At 46.5% G+C, this 25,234-nt stretch overlaps 2 protein-coding genes across 4 annotated transcripts in view; one reads left to right on the top strand and one right to left on the bottom strand.

The window, feature by feature from the left end:
• The window catches only part of LOC148450974 (uncharacterized), a 93,566-nt gene that overhangs the window by 49,349 nt on the left and 18,983 nt on the right, over positions 1-25,234 (top strand). The window lies entirely within an intron of this gene.
• On the bottom strand, positions 4,067-25,234 carry LOC148450975 (uncharacterized). Of its 3 annotated transcripts, none has more exons than XM_088462434.1 (8): positions 25,215-25,234; positions 23,861-23,975; positions 22,502-22,580; positions 22,287-22,384; positions 22,072-22,183; positions 20,445-20,542; positions 15,122-15,374; positions 4,067-7,983 (listed from the first exon to the last, which is right to left on the bottom strand). In XM_088462434.1, exons 2-8 carry the CDS (start codon positions 23,936-23,938, stop codon positions 6,563-6,565), a joined length of 2,139 nt encoding a protein of 712 aa, XP_088318560.1. In that variant the 5' UTR covers positions 23,939-23,975; positions 25,215-25,234; the 3' UTR covers positions 4,067-6,562. The 3 variants fall into 3 exon arrangements, with proteins under 3 accessions (XP_088318560.1, XP_088318561.1, XP_088318562.1); XM_088462435.1 differs by having other exon boundaries at positions 4,067-7,980; XM_088462436.1 differs by lacking the exon at positions 25,215-25,234 and adding an exon at positions 23,133-23,160 and having other exon boundaries at positions 23,861-23,945.

Below are 25,234 nucleotides of genomic sequence, written 5' to 3'. Positions count from 1 at the left end.
GGTGTCTCGATGTTCACCTCGGCAGTAACATAATATCGAGTATCCCCATGTATGCAGGTCACACCAATAGTTTTCCCCTCACGCCGTAAGGGGTTCACCAGCTCAGCTTTTATAAGTGTCACCAAGCTACCACAGTCTAACAATGCCTCTACTCGGTTGCCATCTACAGTGAGTACACACATGTGCTTATCAGTCTCAGCCTGCCGGTCAGCCGTACAGGCTGTCTGTGCAAAGAAAGACCCCCTGCGGTGGACATGAGCAGTATCACATTGCATAGGTTCAGTTGTAAGTGAACAATTAGCGGCAATATGACCGAAGTCACCACATCGGAAACACTGAGTCATATTAATGTCTATTCGTTTACGGGGCAAGAACCTTCCTGGCCTGGCAGGCCTGTCTCCAGGTTCTACACCCTCAGTCTTAGGTACATTCCACCGCCCAGCACCCTTCTCTCCTGGAACAGTCTTACCAGTGTCTGTGGGAGTTCGCCGGTGCGCCATCGGGGCTCGGTTGGGCATACTCATCAGCTCCTCAGCCGCCATGTACCTCTCCACCAGCTCGACCAACTGGTCCGCGGACTTAGGGTCTGCATGGCTCACCCACTTGCGCAGTCACAGGTAACGATCGCAGATACCGGTCCATCACGACCCTTTCCACGATCTGTGGTCCCGTCAGCGTCTCAGGCTGTAGCCATTTTGAGGACAGATGGACGAGCTCATGCATCTGTGAACGTGGAGGCTTGTCCATATGGAACTCCCAGTGGTGGACCCGTTGGGCACGAACAAAGGTGGTGACTCCCAAGCGAGTTAGGATCTCCTGTTTTAGTTTTTTATAGTCCTTGGCATCAGCCAGGCATAAGTCGAAATAGGCCTTTTGTGGCTCCCCAGACAAAAAAGGTGCCACCAGACTTGCCCACTGCTCCTGGGGCCAACTTTCCCTTTCGGCCGTTCTTTCAAATGCGGCGAGATAGGCCTCCACATCATCGCCTGAAGTCATCTTTTGGAGGAAGTGACTGGCTCGTACGGAGTGAGTGGTGGTGGGAGGACCAGTAATAACATCTCTGGGCCGGGCGACCAGGTGCTGTACCACCTCTTTTATGGCCTGGCTGTTTTCCGCTAAGGCCTGGCGGGTTTCCTCGATGGCAACCTGTTGTTGCCCCTGGGCTGTCTCCAAGGCCAACAGTTGCACCCTGGTGGATTCCTGCTGAGCTGCTGTAGCTTGGAGCAAGGCCTTAATTATGTCCTCCATTTTGTCCTGGGGTGTAGGTTGGAAGCTGAACCTTGCCTCTCTGAGCATTGGCTGACGCCTCCTCTATGGGACTCCAAGGACACAGCATTATTTCCACACTCACAAATTGGGTGTCTGTCCCTTTAATTTTTAAATGGAAAGTTTTCCTCTCGCTGCAACTTCAGTGTGTGTGGGTTCCCGCATTCTCCACCATATTGTGACACGGTCAGATTAGGGGTCCCTCTCCTGGGTAGAGGTCTCCTTCCTTACACACACAGCAGCTGGGAAACAGTACGCCAGTCTGGATTCAAGTACAAGCTGGTCGGCGCCAGTCTTTATTGTACAACGTCAGAAATAACATAAAGAAAACATAAACATAAATCCTAGCCCTGTCGGGGCTCTAACTTCACAAGTGGTTCCCTCACTACCAGAACCTGGCAGGGCCTAATGTCCTCACCAGCAACAAAAGCACAGCAAAGCACTCACGGATAGATTTTCAAGTGTCTCTGAGCAAACTCCCTGTCTGCTCTCCCAGGTGAGACACTCAGCCCTAAACACACTAGGCTTATATTGGCCACTCTCAGGTGGAAACCCTAACAAGACTGTTACCAGGCTGCGAGAACCAAAACCTGGAGTGGCCGTGGGCGGAGCCCTCCCTCTCCTCTCACCCACAACCCCCAGGTCCCAAACCGGCTTTTCAAAAAGCCGAAACTCAAGCCTGCTACACTGCAGACTTTCTCCTGGGGGTTTAAAACACATAAGACAGGAATCTGGGACAAATGTACCTGCCACAGACCACTTTACCAGTGATCCTATCACAATATATATATATATATATATATGTATATATGTATACACACATGTGTATACATAATATGTATGTGTATATACACATACATACATACACACACACACACATACATGCATACATATACATACCAGGGCCTGGGCTAGTGATGTTTTGGAAGGGCACCCTTGAAGCATTCATAAGCAATCACTCTAGAAACCATGAAGGTTTTCAAAGGGTTAACTCACCATCGTGCCTGTCTGGGCTGTGGAGAGCTCCCGTGCAGCAGCGTGTGTAGAGGGGGATGGTTTTGAACGTTCAGCAACGTGAGTGCAGAAAGAGGGTTCCCTTCCCTGCCTCAGCTAAAACAGAAGGGCTAGTTTTCTGACAGCCCGTGCGGAAGAAGGCTCGGGCTGTCAGTGTGTGTGTGCAGGGGGGGTTTCTAGGTACTCAGAAACCCCCTCTGCATGCGCTACTGGGACCATATATATAATAGAAAATAGTGACATAAAACAAGAAGAGAAATCAGACGTGTATAATAAACAATATATAAATACCCTAATCAGAAAAATAGGTTGGCATGAATGAGCTCTTAAGCAAAGCAGGAAATATGGATTTTGCATGTAAGCCCATGGAGCAGAAACTGGGTGGGAGATATCTGCACTTCGTTATTGAGCTTTCTCATGTAAATATGCTTGTGTGTCGTCTGGGCAGGTGAGGTCTTAGAAGGAATCCTCTTGGAACAAGCGGAGTCTAACAGGGTATATCAGTGTGAATTTCTTGCATTCCCGGATGAGTTCTGAGCAAATTGGTGAGGAAGCTTTTCAGGCACATGTGAGATCCACAGAAAAATCTTAGAAGATATAGAATTGATGGCCCTCCCAGGAGATATTCCTATTCTGCGAAACACTCCAAAATGCCGCCTTGTGGAGATAATTTCGGCATTTAAATGATGTGACCCTAGGTCTGGTATCTGTGGGTCTAGGAGAAGGACCCACTCTGAGATCCCGCTCTATCACCAGATCTTTGCATTCTTTGTAATGCCTAAAAGTGACGGTGATGTGGATGGAACAAACTGCCAGCGCCTGTCCCTTCACAGACTTAGGTGACCCCACCAGCCTGATGTTGTTTCTTCCAGACCTATTTTCAAGGTCATCAAGTTTGTTTTTCAATTGAAATTTCTCCTTTTCCAATTTTTTATGGAATATTGAACATCCACCATATGGTTATAGAGGGAGCCTATTCTATGCTCTGCGTCAGACTCTGTGGGACAATTGCTGTAGCTGGGTTGAAATGTCACTAACAGCTTGATTTAAAAGGGGACCCATAGTGGATTTCATTGCCTCTACTACTGCACTGTAGGAGGCAGATCTGTATTGTACCAGCGTCAGAGGTTGCAGCTTTATTGTGTGCTGGTGTGAGTGCCTCCATGATAGCTTCAGCCCGGGGTTTTCCTTGTCTAGGTTGGAGCGGCAGAGGATGCAGGAGAGAATTTCTCCATAAAGCACTGGAGAATGTAATAGTAATGGGAATCCCTTTTGGAGACTGTTTAATCAGCCTTTAAAAGTTAAATTCACTGGGTTCATGGCGGAGCACCGGGAGGGAGACGCTCACTCCATGCAGTCAGAACCAGAAGTCAGCTATCTCCATTTGTTAATATCTGTGTGTGGTTATATAATAATATAGTTTTGGTTGTACTTTCACCTCAAATGTTGGTTTCTTCATACAGATTCATTTTGGTGAAGTTCAAATACATTTATATAAGTAGTTCTAATGCCTTACAATAGGATATATATATGATCCCTGAGGCAAATATTGTGCCATTTACATAAATACAGGATCATTGAGATTTTATAAAAAAAATCTGTAAAACCACCCAAATAATATATATGTATTAAATATATGTACAAATATAAGGTCAGGAATATTATTGTAATCACTCATAAATCACTCCAAAAATACACAGGACACTGACAATTTCTTACACATCCAACTTTATTGATAACATATTTGATGGACATAGTTAGAAAATGTGAATAAAATAGACTGCACATTCTTTTCACAATTTTCATTTTCTTTCTGTTTTTATTTTGCTAGTTTTAAAACTTGATTCCATATTTTAGAATGAAACATACAAAGTTATATTTTATTATATGTTTCTGTGAGTACACCATAGCTGACAAAGCTTCTCTTTCCCAATTGTTTCATTGATAATTTGTGTCTATGGTAGCACCCCCATTCAGAATAGCTATTTATGTTAAAACTGGAGGTTTGTCATCCTTAAGATATAATATCCTGATTTAAATTCAATGTACTCACCAAAATTGATCCACCTCCCTTCCCAGGACTCGAACTCATCACCTTGTGCTTCCTAAACCTTTTCTCTACCACTGCTCTATCTCTCCACCTGCTAGTGATGGAGCTGGGCTCAGATTAGACCTATTTCTATTAAGTTAACATATTCTATTATCCCTATCATCAAAGTCACTGTAATATGACTCGCTCATAAGGTATAGTCCAATTTATTTTTCAATAATTTAATAGTCAACAATATAATCTTCATATTTATGTACTTTTATACAATCTAGCCCAATTTTCTCCCATGTTATTAAATCCTCATATAACACATTATCAGTGGGCGCTAAAGTTCACTCGTATACAAACAAATGAGAGTAAAATATGAGAAAAGGGTTATAGTTGAGAATAAATTAGCTAGTTGTTATCCATGTATATAATTACATCATGTGACTATAAAGTATAAGGATTTGTATTGTATTGAACCACAAATTACATATTTGTCCCCTCCAAGTTCTTACTTGGCCTCAAACCTATTACCTCTGGCTGTAGTAGACAAATTTGAAAGACTACTCTACACCCACAAACATTAACACGTATCTTCTTTACCTATTGCAGGAAATATACCACTAGTTACACCACTCTAACCACAATGTGTCTTAGTGGTGCATCTATTAATGCTGAACAGACCTAAATACAGAGAAAATTACATGTCTTATCCTGCACATTCCATCATTGTAGGCTGGTCTCCTCCATCAGTTATTCATGTCATCCTGGTATTGTGTTACCTACACGTGGGGAATACGGGTAACAGACCTAAATACAGAGAGAATTACATGTCCTATACTGCACATCCCATCATTGTAGGCTGGTCTCCTCCATCAGTTATTCATTTCATCCTGGTATCGTGTTACCTACATGTGGGGAATATGGGTAAGAGACCTAAATACAGAGAGAATTACATGCCCTGCACATCCCATCATTATAGGCTGGTCTCCTCTATCAGTTATTCATTTCATCCTGGTATCGTGTTACCTACACATGTGGGGAATACGGGTAACAGACTCCACACACAAGTCATGTAACCCCTATTTGTACAAAAAGAGATGCAGTTATGGCCTCATATACGGGTCCAGCTGACCAGGCTGACTACACCAACATCTAAGCACAGGACTCATAATCTATAGTATCACTGAGCCCTCGTGGGAACAAGGTTTGTAATGTAAACACCCATAATGCCTCTTTAGCACATAAGTTCCTGTCTGCGCCCCTGCTTGTCCTCATCACATGCTGCACCCCTACATGTGACAGGTCTTCAGGAGCACAGCTGTGATTGGTAGCAAAGTGCTGCGACACACTGTGCGGCTGGTGACCCTTTACTATGTTCACTCTGTGTTCCCTAAGTCTAGATTTCAGGAAACGAATGGTACATCCAACATACTGTAGGCCACAAAGGCTTTTATTATATACATTAATGTACACAGCTTGTACAGTATTTAGTACTGATGCACCATAAGTAGTACCTAAATAATATACATTAATTTCATCAATCGGCCATAGTGTAAATATTCAGCAGCTATTTAATATCTCACGCATATAAATGTGATAAAGGTGAATGAAATGGTCAGAGCATAGACCACACTGCGATCAGTCACCAGGAGCATCTGCAGGTCACATATACAGAGCTGATAATACTGTAACTGTATATGATGGTACAGAGCTAATAACACTGTAACTGTATATGATGGTAGCACAATAACACTAACTGTATATGATGGTAACGCAATAACACTGTAACTGTGTATGATGGTACAGAGCTAATAACACTGTATCTGTATATGATGGAAGTGCAATAAACACCAATTGGTAGGAACTATATGTAGAAACTCCAGCTAGGATGAGTCTCCCCAGATTGGTTGTTATTGTGCTACCATCATATACAGTTACAGTGTTATTACGCTACCATCATATACAGTTACAGTGTTATTAACTCTTTATATGTGACCTGCAGACGCTCCTGGTGACTGACTACGCTGTGATCTATGCTCTTCCTGAACCATCTCCACTTCCTGCTGTTGTACTTTGTTTATGTGTGACTATAACGTATAGACTGGCAGCATGACATAGACTTCCTCACTAGATACCAACTACATATTGTTGTTTACTTAGTCGTTATTAAGACTATTTATTGTGTTTTCCTCCTACACACCTGGATTGTGCTCTGTGCAGCACCTAGGGTCCATGAATATCAGCTCAATGAAATTGTATTTCACCTGTGTGAGTTCTCTGATGTATAAGAAGATGTGATTTCCGTATAAAACATTTCCCACACTCAGGACATGAAAAAGGTTTCTCACCGGTGTGTGTCATCTGATGTCTAACAAGAAGTGATTTCTTGGTAAAACATTTCCCACACTCAGAGCATAGAAGTAACTGCTCAACTGTGTGACTTCTCTGATGTACAACAAGAGATGATCTCTGTGTAAAACAGTTCCCACACTCAGAACAGGAAAATGGTTTCTCACCTGTGTGACGTCTCATATGTGTAACAAGATCTGATTTATGTATAAAACATTTCCCACACTCAGGGCATGGAAATGGATTCTCACCTGTGTGACTTCCCTGATGTATAAGAAGATGTGTTTTCCGTATAAAACATTTCCCACACTCAGGACATGAAAAAGGCTTCTCACCTGTGTGAGTTCTCTGATGTCTAACAAGAAGTGATTTCTTGGTAAAACATTTCCCACAATCAGAGCATGGAAGTAGCTTCTCACCTGTGTGACTTCTCTGATGTACAACAAGAGATGATCTCTGTGTAAAACATTTCCCACACTCAGAACAGGAAAATGGTTTCTCACCTGTGTGACATCTCTGATGTGTAACAAGATCTGATTTATGTGTAAAACATTTGCCACAGTCAGAGCATGTAAATGGCTTCTCACCTGTATGTGTCATCTTATGTCTAGCAAGATGTGATTTCTGGGTAAAACATTTACCACACTCAGAGCATAGAAATGGCCTCTCACCTGTGTGAGTTCTCTGATGTTTAACAAGAAGTGATTTCTTGGTAAAACGTTTCCCACAATCAGAGCATGGAAGTAGCTTCTCGGCTGTGTGACTTCTCTGATGTACTACAAGAGATGATTTATGTGTAAAACATTTCCCACACTCAGAACAGGAAAATGGTTTCTCACCTGTGTGATTTCTCATATGTGTAACAAGATCTGATTTATGTGTAAAACATTTCCCACAGTCAGAGCATGGAAATGGCTTTTCACCTGTGTGTGTTATCTTATGTCTAACAAGATGTGATTTCTTGGTAAAACATTTCCCACACTCAGAGCATAGAAATGGCCTCTCACCTGTGTAACTTCTATGATGTGTAACAGAAAATGACTGATGTATAGAACTTTTACCAGAATCAAAACAAGATAATATCGTATCACCTTTATGAGCTGTACTGTGTGTAACAAGATCTGAATTATCAGAAGAACGTTCCTCATGATTAGAGGGACCATATGACATATCCGCACTGTGAAGTGCTGGATGTATATTTAGGGTAATGGGGTTTTCTCCTGGACAATCTTGTCTGATGTTCTTATCTTCTATTTTAAAACCTGGAAACAGAATGAGATCTCCCTCCGAGGTATTCCTGCTTGTGCGTCCATCTACTGGAAACAAACGTATGAGGATAGACATAATTGTTTATATTGAGGAGCAAATGTTCTGGATGTCTCACCATTTTCTTGAACTTAACATGTCTAAGAATGAGCTGATTGTCTTCTCACCACCTGGAGTCCTCTCACCTCCCTCAATTTTACTATCCATCAGCAACCTCACCATGTCATCCATCTCACAAGTCCTCTGTCTTGGAGATATCCTCAACTCCACCCTCTCAATACCCTCATTCAGTCCCTCTCCCAGTCATCCACTCACCTCCAGACTGGGTTACTGTAACCTCCTCCCATGTGTCCTCCCCAACTCTGATCTCTCATCACTCCAAACTGTCCTCAATGCTGCTGCCAGGCTCATCTTCTCCAATCTACTGCTTCTGCCTCCACTATCCCAAAAGGTCCAACACTGGCTCCTCATCTCCTTCAGAATCCAATTCAAACACCTTTTACTCACCTATAAAGCCCTCTCCCCCCTATATCTCCAACTGCATCTCCCTCTAGACTACCATCACCCACTTTGCCCTGACAATGCTTGGCACCTCTCCTCCCAACTAATTATATCCTTCCCCTCCTGCCTCCAAGACTTTGCTGGTGCTGCTCCCCACCACTGGAACTCATACTCTCAGACTCTCCACCTCTTTCTAAGCTTCATACAGACTCTCAATCCCACCTCTACTACGTCCCACCTTAACCTCTACTAAAGCTTCCCTGCTCTCATTCTAACTCATCTCACTATGATCCTCGCTCACTGTCTCTCCCGTGTGTCACCCCTGTCTGTCAGCCCCTCCACCTATAGATTGTAAGCTCTAATGAGCAGGGCCCTCTTTCCTTTTGTGCTCTCGCTCCCCTGACCTACACTATTACCTCCTCCCATGTACTAACAGAACCATTGGGCTCAGCCCGTGCTGCTTCTGTGATTACCGTGACTGTATAAGCTTCAATGTTGTTATAGCTGGTGTCCCATGTGCTACAATGTTTTGTACTGTAAGTCTTATGCACTATTCCCTTGTTAGGCTTGCAATGTGTTATGTTTATATACAGCATAAGGCATACGGACCCCCTAAGAATAACAGTAAATAATACTGATAGTGAGACCACGATGTCTAATTTGAATTTGCAAACTACTGTACAGCTAATTATTACAATAATAACTGTACATACAGCAGATATGGCTCTTGCTGCACAGATAAAATACAACACAACAGGATTACCAAGCAGATGGCATAGACCCAGCCATGGTGACATGTGGTGAGTAACATTCCCCCAGCTTACACATTGCCCAGCTACTATCATGGGACAGGAAACCACATAAGCCAGTGACACTGGGCAACCATTCACTTCTCTCACACATACACACTGGAGATGTGGAAGCACAATAGCTGTGTACACTAGCAGCATGTCCTGGCCACCGTTTACACTACTCACAGGTCTCCAGGTAGGCACAAAGGTAGCAAATGGCAACAGTGGAACAGCTACTATATGTCCCGCTGGTCACACTCAGGTGTCACAGTCCCACTGTCACAGTCACACTACTATTATAGGCTGAATAATTCATTGTAGACAAGCATTGGTGGAAGCACTGTGCAATAATAAGTGTGTGCTTATAGCTTTGTGTGTGTGTATACATGGAGTTTGTTGTGATGTGTGAGTATATGGTTTTATAGTGCAGAGAGGAGACTGGTCAGATCTCTGGGCTGGTAACACCCAGTGACATGATGTGAGGGGGAGAGCAGGAGTATAATAGGGGCTGATGGTTCCTGATATATAGATACACCAGAGTGTGTGGAGGAGACTGGTCAGATCTCTGGGCTGGTAACACCCAGTGACATGATGTGAGGGAGAGAGCAGGAGTATAATAGAGGCTGATGGCTCCTAATGTATAGATACACCAGAGTGTGTGGAGGAGACTGGTCAGATCTCTGGGCTGGTAACACCCAGTGACATGATGTGAGGGGGAGAGCAGGAGTATAATAGGGGCTGATGGCTCCTGATGTATGAGATACACCAGAGAATGTGGGGAGGAGACTGGTCAGATCTCTGGGTTGGTAACACCCAGTGACATTATGTGAGGGGGAGAGCAGGAGTATAATAGAGGCTGATGGCTCCTGATGTATAGATACACCAGAGTGTGTGGAGGAGACTGGTCAGATCTCTGGGTTGGTAACACACAGTGACATGATGTGAGGAGGAGAGCAGGTGTATAATAGGGGCTGATGGCTCCTGATGTATGAGATACACCAGAGAGTGTGGGGAGGAGACTGGTCAGATCTCTGGGTTGGTAACACCCAGTGACATGATGTGAGGGGGAGAGCAGGAGTATAATAGAGGCTGATGGCTCCTGATGTATAGATACACCAGAGTGTGGGGAGGAGACTGGTCAGATCTCTGGGCTGGTAACACACAGTGACATGATGTGAGGGGGAGAGCAGGAGTATAATAGGGGCTAATGGCTCCTGATGTATGAGATACACCAGAGAGTGTGGGGAGGAGACTGGTCAGATCTCGGGGCTAGTAACACACAGTGACATGATGTGAGGAGGAGAGCAGGAGTATAATAGGGGCTGATGGTTCCTGATGTATGAGATACACCAGAGAGTGTAGGGAGGAGACCGGTCAGATCTCTGGGCTGGTAACACACAGTGTCATGATGTGAGGGGGAGAGCAGGAGTATAATAGGGGCTGATGGCTCCTGATGTATGAGATACACCAGAGAGTGTGGGGAGGAGACTGGTCAGATCTCTGGGCTGGTGACACACAGTCACTGGATGCTCCTTCCACATAAGCAGATTGTGGTTTAGCTCGGGCATTACATACAATGTCCAGAGCACAACCCTCATTTGCCTGCGGGGGGAATATAAACAGCCACCACTATCACTGATAAGATTTCTCTAGGCAAATAAAAGGGCCTGCATTTATCAATAAGACATTCCACATCGACAGAACAGAAAGTCTCAATAAAGGCAGCATTGGTGCACCACATATTATTCACGTAATTACAGAGGCTATGGGGCTGCAGATTACTTGGGCACGGTGGTAGATGAAAACCAATGGTGGTTTATTGATCAGAATGGGTGATATAGAGCACAGCATACTTCAGTAATACAATTCCACACGACAGTTCCCACAATGATTCCCTGGCAAGAGTATCACCTCTTATCCTAGGGCCAGGGACTCATCTCTCCAGCCCTCAGTCTAACCCTCCTTTATCACCCTCCTAATACCCTCGTTGGAAGGATCTGCTCAGGGGAGTTACCGAAGGTGGGGTCATTGTGCTATCCAGCCCCCACTACCCTGCTGGGTCACACTCTTGGCTCTCTGGCACTAGGGAGTAAAAAGAAGGTACAAGTTACCTTAATTCACTCAACCCTTGAGTGTCAACTGTTAACGGAGAATTTAACCTGTGAAGAAGGGCCGATGCTAGGGCGTTAGGCACCCTCCTGCAAACTGTAAATTTGTGCCCTCATATAGTTAGCATTCTCATATTTCTAATGTAGTAGCAAATGGTTCCATTGGTAAGGTGACTAACTGCAAAGTATAAGGTGCTAAGTTCGAATCCATGGTAGGACTGTATTTTAAATTACAGAGAATATGAATTAGCTGCATAGAGTTAGAATTCACAGGCTTCCATTGTAGCAGCAAATCTCTCTATTTCTATGTTGTCTGACTGCAAAGCAGAGGTGACAGGTTCGAGTCCAAACTATGTCAGTATTTTAAATTGTGTTAAAAGACGCAGAGAGGAGATGCCGGGACTCACAAAGGAGGAAGCTACATTGCGAATGATGCACGGAAGGCGCTGGGCTACTCTCTGCAATGCATACACCGCTTACCACATTGTGTTGGCCTTGATGTCACATTTCCCTCACAGGTACATCTGGTATGATATATTCCTAAGGGCATGGGGATACACAATCTGTATGGAAACATCTATCACCTAATGTCACACGGCAACACATAAAATGATGTTGTATTTACATTTATGGTTATCAGTAAAGGGCTGGCATAATCACCAGGGTATGAAGTAATTAAAGAACACTGGGCTAAAAAGTACAGTCCAGGTAGGGTTTGGAATAAGACGTTGTAACTTTAGTCACCTACACAATTCCGGTTTCTTTACTTTCCTATCCAACTTTTTAGTCCATGTTCTCAGCACAAACTTACTGGTGTTATAACCAAACCTGGGTCAGAAGGCCATGCTACCTGAGAAGCCTAGTGCATGGCCTATTGCAGTGATTTTCAACCTTTTTTAACTCGCGGCACACCACACAAGATTTTAAAATTGCAAAGGCACACTATCCGGCGATGCGGTGTGCGCGGACTATGAAAAAACACATTACATTAGTTCCCACAGGAACAAAACATACTACATTGGCCCCCACAAGAATAAAAAACACACTACATTGGCCCCCACTAGAATAAAACAATCCCATTGGCTGGCCTAACAGAAAAAAAAAACCACATTGCTCCCCACAAAAAATACAACCATACCACATTGCGCCCCACAGAATTGCTCCCCACAGAAAAAGAAACCTATGGCTGGCCCCACAGAAACAAAATACAAAACACATTGTTCCCCACTAAATTGACAAATATATGGCTGGATAACATATGGCTGGTTCTCACTAAAAAAAATGACATGACTGATTCCCACGAAAAAATAAACTATGGCTGGTACCCACTAAGAAGAAAAAAATGTCTGGTCCCCATAAAACCCACATTTCTTCCCCCCTTGTCACTCACTGCAGCAGGATCGCATGCGGGCGGGCTTCCAGGCAGGCTGCAGAGCCTGCCTGGACAGAGCGCGGGCTTGGCTGATTGGCGCAGGGCGTTGGCTGGCAGAGCTGGCTGGAGGCCAGTGGACAACGCGGCGTGCGTGACCTGTGATGTCACGCCGACGCATCTTTGCAGGTCACTACCCGGTCGCGCCTGAGTCTCCCAGAGGAGCTCAGCGGCCTGGGATGCTGAAGTACAGTAAAATGTGCCCGGTGGCTCTGACAGCCCCGCGGCACACTTCACAACCGGCCACGGCACACTAGTGTGCCGCGGCACACCGGTTGAAAACCTCTGGCCTATTGGATATGGTGGAATTATGATTAGCAGGTCACAATTTTTGCGTCCTCCACCAGATTCCTAATTACATGTCTCTGGTAGCAAATAACTGTAGGCCCAAAACACACTTGTAAATGGCCGCCCCTCTCCCACTCCTGACTTCCAGGCTGATCATTGCTCCACACTTTGAGCTGTAGCCTGCCTCAGGCATCCATTAGCTTCACCATTGGAAGTCTTCCTAAGCAACTTTAAAAGGACTCCTAAGGATGTTGTAGGCATAACAGGGCTCCTCTATCCACAGTCTCCACTTTTGTAGGGTCTATGTGGTGCCCTAACGGTTACGTAGTGCCATCTTTGGTGTGAGGCTAACAACCACCAGCAATCTGCTTGTTTCACAGCCTGGCCCCTGGCAATGTGGCTCTCAAATGTCTCCTGGTACTGCTGAGTGTGCAGACGACCTCTACTCCAGCCAGTACCATGGCAGCTCTTTTGTGCCATTTTAGAACCCATTCAGCGAGCGTTGTTGGTGCTGCTGTCTCCATTCTGCTGATTCTTGCTGCTGAGCTTTTAACTTGAGCGATCCCACTCTTGCCACCAAATGTGATGACACGGGGTTGCAGATCACTAGGGTTTGGAAAAAGGTGTTGTTACTTTGTTCCCTAGACAATTCCGTCTCTTTACATAGTACTATGCCCATGTGCATGTCCCCCATGCTGAGTACAGACAACACATGTGACAGCGCCCACTGGCCCACTGGCCATTTTCTCACTGCTGCTGAGATGACTATATCACACCATCAGCAAGTGCTACCCTTACTACAAGCCATGTGGCTCCCAGCACAACTCTCCGTCAATAAATGTCAGGCACACACGAGTAGGATAATGGGATGTTTGTACTTACTGTTATATCCTTTTCTCTGATTCCATCTGAGGGACATTGGATCATGGGTAGCGGAGAGGACCGTAGAAGCTGGCACTTATAAGACTAGTATATCTGTAAGATGGTAGCTCCTCACCTCTGCAACCTCTTGGTCATCAGTACAACTTCAAAAGTAGCGATAAACCAAGGGGAAACAACACAGTGTAATACACAAACCAGCAAGAACCAACCAACAAAACAACAGAGTGTAACGGTGGGAACACGGTGTCCCCCAGATGGAATCAGAGAAAAGGATGTAAAAGTTATTACAAAATTCCTGTTTTCTCTTTCATCTAAGCTGGGGGACACTGGACCACGGAAAGCTCAAAAGCTGCCCTTAGGGCAGGGTACGCTTACAAAAACCTAAATGCAACATCTTCCGTCCAAAACCATGGATTTCTCGATGTGAAAGCCGGAAACGGTAACAGATCAGGAAGGTGTAGGCAGAGAACCAGGTGACAATTATTACATCATGAGTCTTCTCTGTTTGCTTAGTACTGGCCAGTATTCCAGATATGGAGATCATTAAAGGTGGTTGAAAAAGTGTCCAAGGAGAGATTAACCTGATTTTCATCACCCTTGAGTGGAACCACACTCAGATAAGCATATCCTTACCTATTTTACACCCATCAATTGGTATTTTATTTATTACACTATGAGCTCCTTCTTGTCCTGTTACTCTCTCCCTCTATATTAACACACACACATATTTATTAATTTGTCTATAAGGGCATTTAAATATATTGATTTACCTCACAAACTGTTCCTCAGATGAAATCACATCGGAATTATTAGAGAAATGCGGCAGCATGAAGCCAGCAGTGAGTAAGATCACGCAATCATCTACTGACTTACCTCAGAGCACTATTTCATCACAGTGGGTGGAACCAGTGTGGAAAGCAGTGACATATTTGCATTAGATATATACTACTATTACGTCTATTGTTCTGTAGGAGTAAAAAATGACATCCCTCATAGACTTAGAAATCATTCTGTCACGTCTGATTACACTTTCCATGTCTCATATAAATTGTGGCTGATTCTTCTATAATTAGCTTTACTAAAATATAAACTGATCACTGTCAGAGGAGGGTAAGGAATAAGAGATTATTGTAGTGACTGAGCAAAGAGAATATGTGACTCTATTCTGTAGTAAGTGTTTATTACTGACCTGTGCTGATATCTGTAGGGATTTCCTCCTCCTTACACTGCTGATCACCTCTCACATACGTCTCTTGTCCGTCTATATCTTCTGTCTTCATATTAGTCACATATGTCTCATCTTCTCCCTGCATATCTTCTGCCTTCATATCAGTCACATACGTCTCTTCTTCTCCCTCTTTATCTTCCACCTCTATAATTGTCAGATACATCTCTTCTTCTCTCTTTATATTTTCCACCTTAATAGCAGTCAGGTCTTCATCCTAAATTACCCACAAAACAATCAAATGAGATTTGTGTTCTTACTTGGTTAAATCCTTTTCTTCCAGTTCAATAGGGACAACGCTGGTATAGGGCACTAAACACTTCTTTGATTTAGGGCAGCCCTGCCTCCTTCTCATCTATACCCCACTCACAGGCCCAGGCAAGCCTGTTGAGTTAGCAAGCCCAAGGCAGGAGCGAGAAGGAGACGGAAGACTGGCACACACACATCTCCAAACACACACAAAGAGATGGACAGGGGAACCAGAAACAGAACAAACCCCCGCAAGCCAAGTGCGTAAGGGTGGGCACCCTGTGCCCCCTATGGAACTTGAAGAAAAGGGTTTAACCAGGTAAGAGCATAAATCTTCCTTTCTTCTTCCTACCTATAAGGGACACAGGGACAAATCTGGGATATCCCAAAGCAATTTCCATAAGGGAGGGGATGCTCCTGAGCTGCACTGAGAACTCTCCACCCAAATGCCACGTCTGCAGAGGCAAAGGTGTCAAAGGAATAGAAAAAGAAACGTGTGGACAGAAAACCACGTAGCCACCCTGCAGAGATTCTCTGCCTACCATGGCGAGCTGCCCAAGAAGTACTTATCAACCTGGTGAAATGAGATGTCACCACGGCTGGTGCTGGGAGAAATGCCACCACATACACGTGGCAGATAGTCAAACAAAGCCAGCGGGCCAAGGTCTGCTTTGTAGCCAGCCAGCCCCATTTGTGAAAGCCATAGAGCACAAATATGGAAACGGACTTACGGATGTAAGAGTGGTCTACGTAGATCTGGAGGGCGCTCATCACATCCAAAGAGGCCTCTTCCGGCGAAGAATCAGGAGACTGAAAAGCTGGAAAGACAATCTCCTAGTTGATATGGAACCGAGAAACGACCTTCAGAAGCTTCAGAAGGTAGCCTGTGTCCAAAGAAAGGCCCGATCGAGGGAAAGATCTTGGCGGCTTAGAAAGTCCACATCCCAATTCTGGACCCCTGGAATGAAGACCTCCGACAAAGCTGGAAGATGAAGCTCTGCCCAGCTAATAATGCGACTCAACTCCTTCATGGCGCCGCAACTGCAAATGCTTCCCTGATGGTTGATGTAGGCAACGACAATTGCGTTGTCGGAGTGAACCTGGACCGGACGATGCTGGAGGAGCAGTTGCACTAGACACAGAGCCTGAAAGACCATTCAGAGTTCCAGAATGTTGATCAGAAGGCTGGTCTCCTGAACCGTTCACTGACCTTGAAATGACTGGCATCGGTGAGGAGCAGAACCCAATTCTGAATCTAAAAGGGGCGGCCCATGTCCATGTGGATAGGATCCATTCCATCGGGTCAGAACTGCCCCCTGAAGCGGCCAACTGGAAAACTGGGTGTCAAAGGTGGAGACAAGTGTGCCCAGGACCCGCATGCAAGAGTGGATACTCGGCAGTGATGCAAGAATCTGAGCATCCTGTCCTGAAGTTTGACTCACTAAACAGTTAAGTACATTCAGGCCCCCAGGTGGAGCCAGATGGAGATGTTCACTGAGGACATCTGGAGACTAGCCCAGGATAAGAAGGCCGTCCAGGTAATGGAGAATCCTAACACCTGTAAAGGAGATGCCATGACTGTCATGATTTTCGGGGAGCCAAATGGCAAAGCCCAAAATTGGTAATGATCCACCCGGACCGCAAAACCAGAGGAAGCACGGGTGACTGAGCCAGATAGGAACATGTACATAAGCAACCTGAGTGTCCAGGTAGGCCATGTAATCCCCCGATTCCAGTGATAGAATGATAGAACATAGAAATTGTATACGAAATCTGGGGATCTGCAAGAAGCGGTTGAGTGACTTTAGTATTGATGAAAAGTACCGCTTGACTTCTGAACCAAGAAGAGATTGGCATAGAAGCCCGTGTCTCTCTGAGCCCTGGGTACTGGAATAATTACCTTGGAGGCCAGAAGGGAGTGAAATGACTCCAGCAGTGCTTTTGCTTTTTGTAGATCTGCTAGAAAACCTGTGGAAAAGAACTGGGCTAAGGACGCCTTCAGAAGGTTAGAGCGTAGCCCTGAGAAACCACCTCCCATACCCAGTGGTCCGATGTGTTGGCCAGCCAGATCTCGGAGAAAAGCAGAAGTCAGCCTCCTATGCTGGGGTCCCCAAGGTGGAGGCCTGCCCTGTGTGGATGCAGTCTTGTCGTCAGGCTTGGTGGCGGGACAACTGGCAGCCCAGCGCTTTTTGATTTGGGTATGGAGCCCTTGGAGGAAGAACCATGGGACCTGGAGGAAGACTGGCCCCTAGCCTTTCCCTGTGGATGAAAAGAGTGAAAATTAGACGCTCGCAATCTAGGGGCTGCTACAGATGGTAGAAACGCTGTCTTAGATGCCACCACCTTGTCCAATTCCGGACCAAAAAGAATTTCCCCATAATTGAGAAGGGCCTCCATAGCCTTCTTAGAATCTAGAGTCTGCACGCCAGGAATGAAGCCTAGTCGCGATGGGGGAATCTGACACTTTGGAGGTTAGAATACTAGTGTCAAGGGCTGCCTCATCCAGATAGGAGGCAGCCTCCTTAATATGCGCCACTTGGAACAATAACTGGTTCCTAGGAGTACCAGAAGAGAGGTCGTTTCCAACTGCCGATGGTCTTAGCCACCCAAGCGGAAGCTATAGCCGAAGGTGTGATAGCACCTGCATGGGAATAAATAGCCTTAAGGAAACTTTCCAACTTCCTATCCATTGGATCCTTAAAGGAAACCATATTAGTGATATGAGAGTGATATACAGGGAGACAGGAGCCCAGCTCTCTGGGGACTGTCTGTATAACCTGACCTGAGAGTGATATATACAGGGAGACAGGAGCCCAGCTCTCCGGAGACTGTCTGTATAACCTGACCTGAGAGTGATATACAAGGAGACAGGAGCCCAGCTCTCCGGAGACTGTCTGTATAACCTGACCTGAGAGTGATATACAGGGAGACAGGAGCCCAGCTCTCCGAAGACTGTCTGTATAACCTGACCTGAGAGTGATATACAGGGAGACAGGAGCCCAGCTCTCCAGAGACTGTCTGTATAACTTGACCTGAGAGTGATATATACAAGGAGACAGGAGCCCAGCTCTCCGGAGACTGTCTGTATAACCTGACCTGAGAGTGAGGTATACAGGGAGACAGGAGCCCAGCTCTCTGGAGACTGTCTGTATAACCTGACCTGAGAGTGATATACAGGGAGACAGGAGCCCAGCTCTCCGGAGACTGTCTGTATAACCTGACCTGAGAGTGGTATACAGGGAGACAGGAGCCCAGCTCTCCGGAGACTGTCTGTATAACCTGACCTGAGAGTGATATATACAGGGAGACAGGAGCCCAGCTCTCCGGAGACTGTCTGTATAACCTGACCTGAGAGTGATATACAGGGAGACAGGAGCCCAGCTCTCCGGAGACTGTCTGTATAACCTGACCTGAGAGTGATATACAGGGAGACAGGAGCCCAGCTCTCCGGAGACTGTCTGTATAACCTGACCTGAGAGTGATATACAGGGAGACAGGAGCCCAGCTCTCCGGAGACTGTCTGTATAACCTGACCTGAGAGTGATATATACAGGGAGACAGGAGCCCAGCTCTCCGGAGACTGTCTGTATAACCTGACCTGAGAGTGGTATACAGGGAGACAGGAGCCCAGCTCTCCGGAGACTGTCTGTATAACCTGACCTGAGAGTGATATACAGGGAGACAGGAGCCCAGCTCTCCGGAGACTGTCTGTATAACCTGACCTGAGAGTGATATACAGGGAGACAGGAGCCCAGCTCTTTGGAGACTGTCTGTAGTCGGCTGTTGCACTGAAAATGGCCGCTCAGCATCTCTGTGGGAAGGAGAGGAGAAAACCTCAGGCGGGAAGCCTGTGAGGGAAAGTACCAGGGGCCGGGGAGGAGCTAACAGGGAGAGTCTATCAGCCTCTTCTGACATGGAGCCCCACAGGGTAAATGACCGCTTCTAGTGCAGAGCCCCGTTACCTATGTGCCCGTGGTGGTCTAGTGGAGGTGCGGGCGGCTTGTCAGAGCCGGTGGGTAAAGCCGCACCAACGTGGCTACCTGCATGCAGGAAGCCGCCTTACCTGATTCCTCGTAGAGACGGCTGCGGCTGGGGTCCTCTGTGCTTATGGAGGACACGGTCGAGATCGCTGACCCGTTCGCCAGCACCACAGACACAGACACCAGGGGTTGGTTGAGCGTCAACGTTGCTCACTCAATTAGAATAAAATTAAAATAAATAAAATAAAGATCTGGGGCCCTGTAGAAGTGTGCCCGGCTTCTGCCAGCACAAAATGAGTGTGCCCTGCTCCTGTCGGCACAAAATGAGAACTGGCCTGCCTGGAGCTGGGGGTGAGATATAGGAAAGGAGGCTGGGCTGCCTGGAGCTGGGTATAGGGGAGAAGGATGGGCTGCCTGGAGTTAGGGGCGGGGTATAGGGGAGGAGGCTGGGCTGCCTGGAGCTGGAGGCATGGTATAGCAGAGGAGGCTGGGCTGCCTGGAGCTGGGGGTGTGGTATAGGGGAGGAGGCAGGGCTGCCTGGAGCTGGGGGCATGGTATAGGGGAGGAGGCTGGGCTGCCTGGAGCTGGGGGCGTGGTATAGGGGAGGAGGATGGGCTGCCCGGAGCTGGGAGTGTGGTATAGGGGAGGAAGAAGGGCGCCCTGGAGCTGGGGGCGGGGTATAGGGGAGGAGGCTGGGCTGCCTGGAGCTGGGGTATAGGGGAGGAGGCTGGGCTGCCTGGAGCTGGGGGCGGGGTATAGGGGAGGAGGCTGGGCTACCTGGAGCTGGGGGCGGGGTATAGGGGAGGAGGCTGGGCTGCCCTGAAGTCAAAGAAGATTCTGTGTGGTGCCAAGTCCTATTGCACAGCCCTATACCAGCGTTGTCCCTGTGTCCTCTATGGCAATGAAGAAGAAAACACTTTAATACTGTCTGAGTACATTATTTGAGAATAAATAGTATAAGAATAATATAAGCATGTAAGACAATCAATTAGAAGCAGATTAATTCATTAATAAAAAGTCACTTTGGAATTACGATCCTTGGGAAGAGCCTATATTACCTGATGCTCCTGTGGGGTCCTGTGATTCTCCTCTGTACAGTGCTGGGAATACAGAGGAGGGGGACATCTCTCTGGGGTATTTCTGTTACTGGGCCCATCTGTAGGAGACACACAGTGACTGAGTACATTGTATATATGTGATCATTAGATGCTGAGGGGACAGTAACACAACCAGCAGGAAGGAGTCGGCACAGATTACAAGCGGGAACAACCACCCGGGGAGCTGGCAGCGTGTGACCATTGTTACTACCAGCACAGAATAACAAGTTACAGACAGTCTGGTCAGTGGTGATTAGAGTCCCCTGTGCAGGACACAATATAATGGGCGGCATGTAGGGTCAGTCCATAAATGGGCCCTTTATCAGTAAGGCCGTCTGTGACCAGATGACCTCACTCCGCCAGGTGATCACAGATGTATAACATGATAGAACAGAGGGTGATTACTGATCCCTGAGTAACCAGAGTCAGCTTACTCCACCACTCCTAGTGATTCCCTCTCACCGGCAGTGACTGCGCTATTACTGACTCCTCCCACTGCGTAGTGGCTGGGAAACCCACTGCCATTGCCAGGCTCCTACATCGGTACCTGGAACTACTTCCCCCATGCTATTACCAGCACCTGGAGCTGGCTTCTTCTGGGTACGTGTGAACACAATGCTGATGGCTCCTGATGTATGAGATACACCAGAGAGTGTGGGGAGGAGACAGGTCAGATCTCTGGGCTGGTAACACACAGTGACATGATGTGAGGGGGAGAGCAGGAGTATAATAGGGGCTGATGGCTCCTGATGTATGAGATACACCAGAGAGTGTGGGGAGGAGACTGGTCAGATCTCGGGGCTGGTAACACACAGTGACATGATGTGAGGGGGAGAGCAGGAGTATAATAGGGGCTGATGGCTCCTGATGTATGAGATACACCAGAGAGTGTGGGGAGGAGACTGGTCAGATCTCTGGGCTGGTAACCACAGTGACATGATGTGAGGGGGGAGAGCAGGAGTATAATAGGGGCTGATGGCTCCTGATGTATGTGATACACCAGAGAGTGTGGGGAGGAGACTGGTCAGATCTCTGGGCTGGTAACCCACAGTGACATGATGTGAGGGGGGAGAGCAGGAGTATAATAGGGGCTGATGGCTCCTGATGTATGTGATACACAAGAGAGTGTGGGGAGGACACTGGTCAGATCTCTGGGCTGGTAACACACAGTGACATGATGTGAGGTGGTGAGCAGGAGAATAATAGGGGCTGATGGCTCCTGATGTATGAGATACACCAGAGAGTGTGGGGAGGAGACTGGTCAGATCTCTGGGCTGGTAACACACAGTGACATGATGTGAGGGGGGAGAGCAGGAGTATAATAGGGGCTGATGGCTCCTGATGTATGTGATACACCAGAGAGTGTGGGGAGGACACTGGCCAGATCTCGGGGCTGGTAACACACAGTGACATGATGTGAGGGGGAGAGCAGGAGTATAATAGGGGCTGATGGCTCCTGACTCTCCAACTCTGCAGATTCATTTCCCTCATTAGTTTGCACTGAGTAGGGTGTAGGATAAGAGATTGATGTAATCACTGAGCAAGGAGAATATGTGATGCGTTTCTGTAATAAGTGTTTATTACTCACCTGTGCTGATATCTGTAGGGATTTCCTCCTCTTTACACTGCTGATCACCCCTCACATACGTCTCTTCTTCCTTCTCTATTTCTTCTGCCTCAATATCAGCTAGAACTTCACTCTAAATGGCCCATACAATAATAACGTCTGATTCCATTGAGTAGGCAGCACAATACGAGTATATTAGAAACACAGAGATTGGCGAGACCCTAAATCCCACCTACCTGATGCTCCTGTGGGGTCCTGTGATTCTCCTCTGTACAATCCTGTGAATAAAGAGGACGGGGACATCTCTCTGGGATATTTCTGTTACTGGGTCCATCTGTAGGAGACACACAGTGACTGAGTACATTGTATATATGTGATTATCAGGTGATGTGTGTATATAGGGGGCCCATACCTGCCCTACCCTGTACAATAAATGACAGTCTCCTCTTACCCAGTGAAGTGAGGGGCCGGTGATTCTCCATCATCACGTCCTTGTACAGACCCCTGTGTTCCTCTATATACTCCCCTTCCTGCATGGAGACAAAGATAGTGACATCCTGACACCTTATAGGAACCTGACACACACAATGATACAGTCATCACCCAGACACATCCCCTGGTGTTACTGTATAATGTCCCATTCCCAACAGTCACCTCTCCAGTCATCACCCAGACACATCCCCTGGTGTTACTGTATAATGTCCCATTCCCAGCAGTCACCTCTCCAGTCATCACCCAGACACATCCCCTGGTGTTACTGTATAATGTCCCATTCCCAGCAGTCACCTCTCCAGTCATCACCCAGACACATCCCCTGGTGTTACTGTATAATGTCCCATTCCCAGCAGTCACCTCTCCAGTCATCACCCAGACACATCCCCTGGTGTTACTGTATAATGTCCCATTCCCAGCAGTCCCCTCTATAGTCAGCAGCTGAATGATCTTGTTGGTGAGTTCCAGGATCTTCTGGTCATTGTCTCTCTCATGTATCAGTGAGTGAGGTGGAGGCACTGTGATTTGGCTCTGGGTCGTGCTGAGTCCCCTTGACCCATGGGTATGGCTGCTGGGTGTCTCATGCTCACCAGATGTCTTCTTCACTACTCTGTAATCCTATGTATTGGGGGAAACACCAAACATCACTACATACACTCCCAGATGACATCACCTCCCCAGTCATGTCCCTGTATTATTACTATAGATATAAGTGATGTCACTGTGACACTCCCAGATCCCCTCACCTCCCCAGTCATGTCCCTGTATTATTACTATAGATATAAGTGATGTCACTGTGACACTCCCAGGTCCATTCACCTCCCCAGTCATGTCCCTGTATTATTACTATAGATATAAGTGATGTCACTGTGACACTCCCAGATCCTCTCACCTCCCCAGTCATGTCCCTGTATTATTACTATAGATATAAGTGATGTCACTGTGACACTCCCAGATCCTCTCACCTCCCCAGTCATGTCCCTGTATTATTACTATAGATATAAGTGATGTCACTGTGACACTCCCAGATCCTCTCACCTCCCCAGTCATGTCCCTGTATTATTACTATAGATATAAGTGATGTCACTGTGACACACCCAGATCCTCTCACCTCCCCAGTCATGTCCCTGTATTATTACTATAGATATAAGTGATGTCACTGTGACACTCCCAGATCCTCTCACCTCCCCAGTCATGTCCCTGTATTATTACTATAGATATAAGTGATGTCACTGTGACACTCCCAGATCCCCTCACCTCCCTGTATTATTATTATAGATATAAGTGATGTCACTGTGACTCCCCCAGAACCTCTCACCTCCCCAGTCAGCAAGTAGATTATTTCTAGGGTGAAGTGTAAAATCTTCTGGCTTTTGTGACTCGGGTCCATGTCCATCTTCAATGAAACAGTGATTTCACGACAGCTCAATCGTCTAAGAAGGAAAATAATAATTATAATAAATACCACAAAGTACATAAGTAGTCATTGCAAAAATGAAACACAGGCTGGGAAACATAATCAAAGAATCCGGCATGTATACCCCTCATAGACACAGTCACTACCCAGCATTACACCTCATACATACAGTCCTGGGTACACCTTATACAGTCTCATGTGCAAACAAATACATACATTCTTGAACAGTCCTCTCCTCTATATAATAATAATATCACATATCAGTGTGTCAGAAGCTGTGTTACTCCATCTCATATCACTGTCCAGTTCCCATACCTTGATAATAATAATATTACCGCTTATGAGCGTGGGGAGGGAGCTGTGTTATTCCCCCTGATATATCACTGTACAGTCCCCTCTCCCCTATATAATAATAATACCACATATCAGTGTGTGCTGGGAGCTGTGTTATTCCCCCTCATATATCACTGTACAGTCCCCTCCCCCCTATATAATAATTAGTGTTCAATCTGGCTCCGGCGGCAGGCAGGGCGCCGGAGCTAGAGAGGGCACCGAAAAGGGGACGTGGCTATTGAAAAGGGGGCGTGTTTATAAGACGCGTCCCCTTTTCATCACTCTTGGGGGCATGTCCGGCACTTACGGACATGCTGGGCAGCAATCAAGTGCTGCAGACAGGGAGAATAGATGACATGCGCCCGGCGTCTATTCTCCGGCGGTGACAGACTCACCGCACATTTCTCCACCCGCGGGACACTGCGACCCACGGGTGAAGACGGCACCCGCAGGCTGTGAGGGCAGGGCGCTTTTTGCCCTCCTTCTGGAGGGCAGGTTGCTTTTTGCCCTCCAGGAGGGCAGGGCGCCGCACCCCGCTAAAACAGCCTAGCGGGAACGCTAATAATACCACGTAGTGTGTGCTGGGAGCTGTGTTATTCCCCCTCATATATCACTGTACAGTCCCCTCTCCCCTATATAATAATAATACCACATATCAGTGTGTGCTGGGAGCTGTGTTATTTCCCCTCATATATCACTGTACAGTCCCCTCTCCCCTATATAATAATAATAATACCACATATCAGTGTGTGCTGGGAGCTGTGTTATTCCCCCTCATATATCACTGTACGGTTCCCTCTCCCTATATAATAATAATACCACATATCAGTGTGTGCTGGGAGCTGTTATTCCCCCTCATATATAACTGTACAGTCCCCTCCCTCCTATATAATAATAATATAATATATACAGGACACGTTACCTGGCTCTGGCTGTCAGGAA

This window comes from Taudactylus pleione, unplaced genomic scaffold (assembly GCF_031769625.1).
Source record: "Taudactylus pleione unplaced genomic scaffold, aTauple2 ptg001238l, whole genome shotgun sequence".
Taxonomy (NCBI): domain Eukaryota; kingdom Metazoa; phylum Chordata; class Amphibia; order Anura; family Myobatrachidae; genus Taudactylus; species Taudactylus pleione.
The sequence above is the reverse complement of the archived record's forward strand: the minus strand, read 5'-3'. Positions and strand labels throughout refer to the sequence as shown.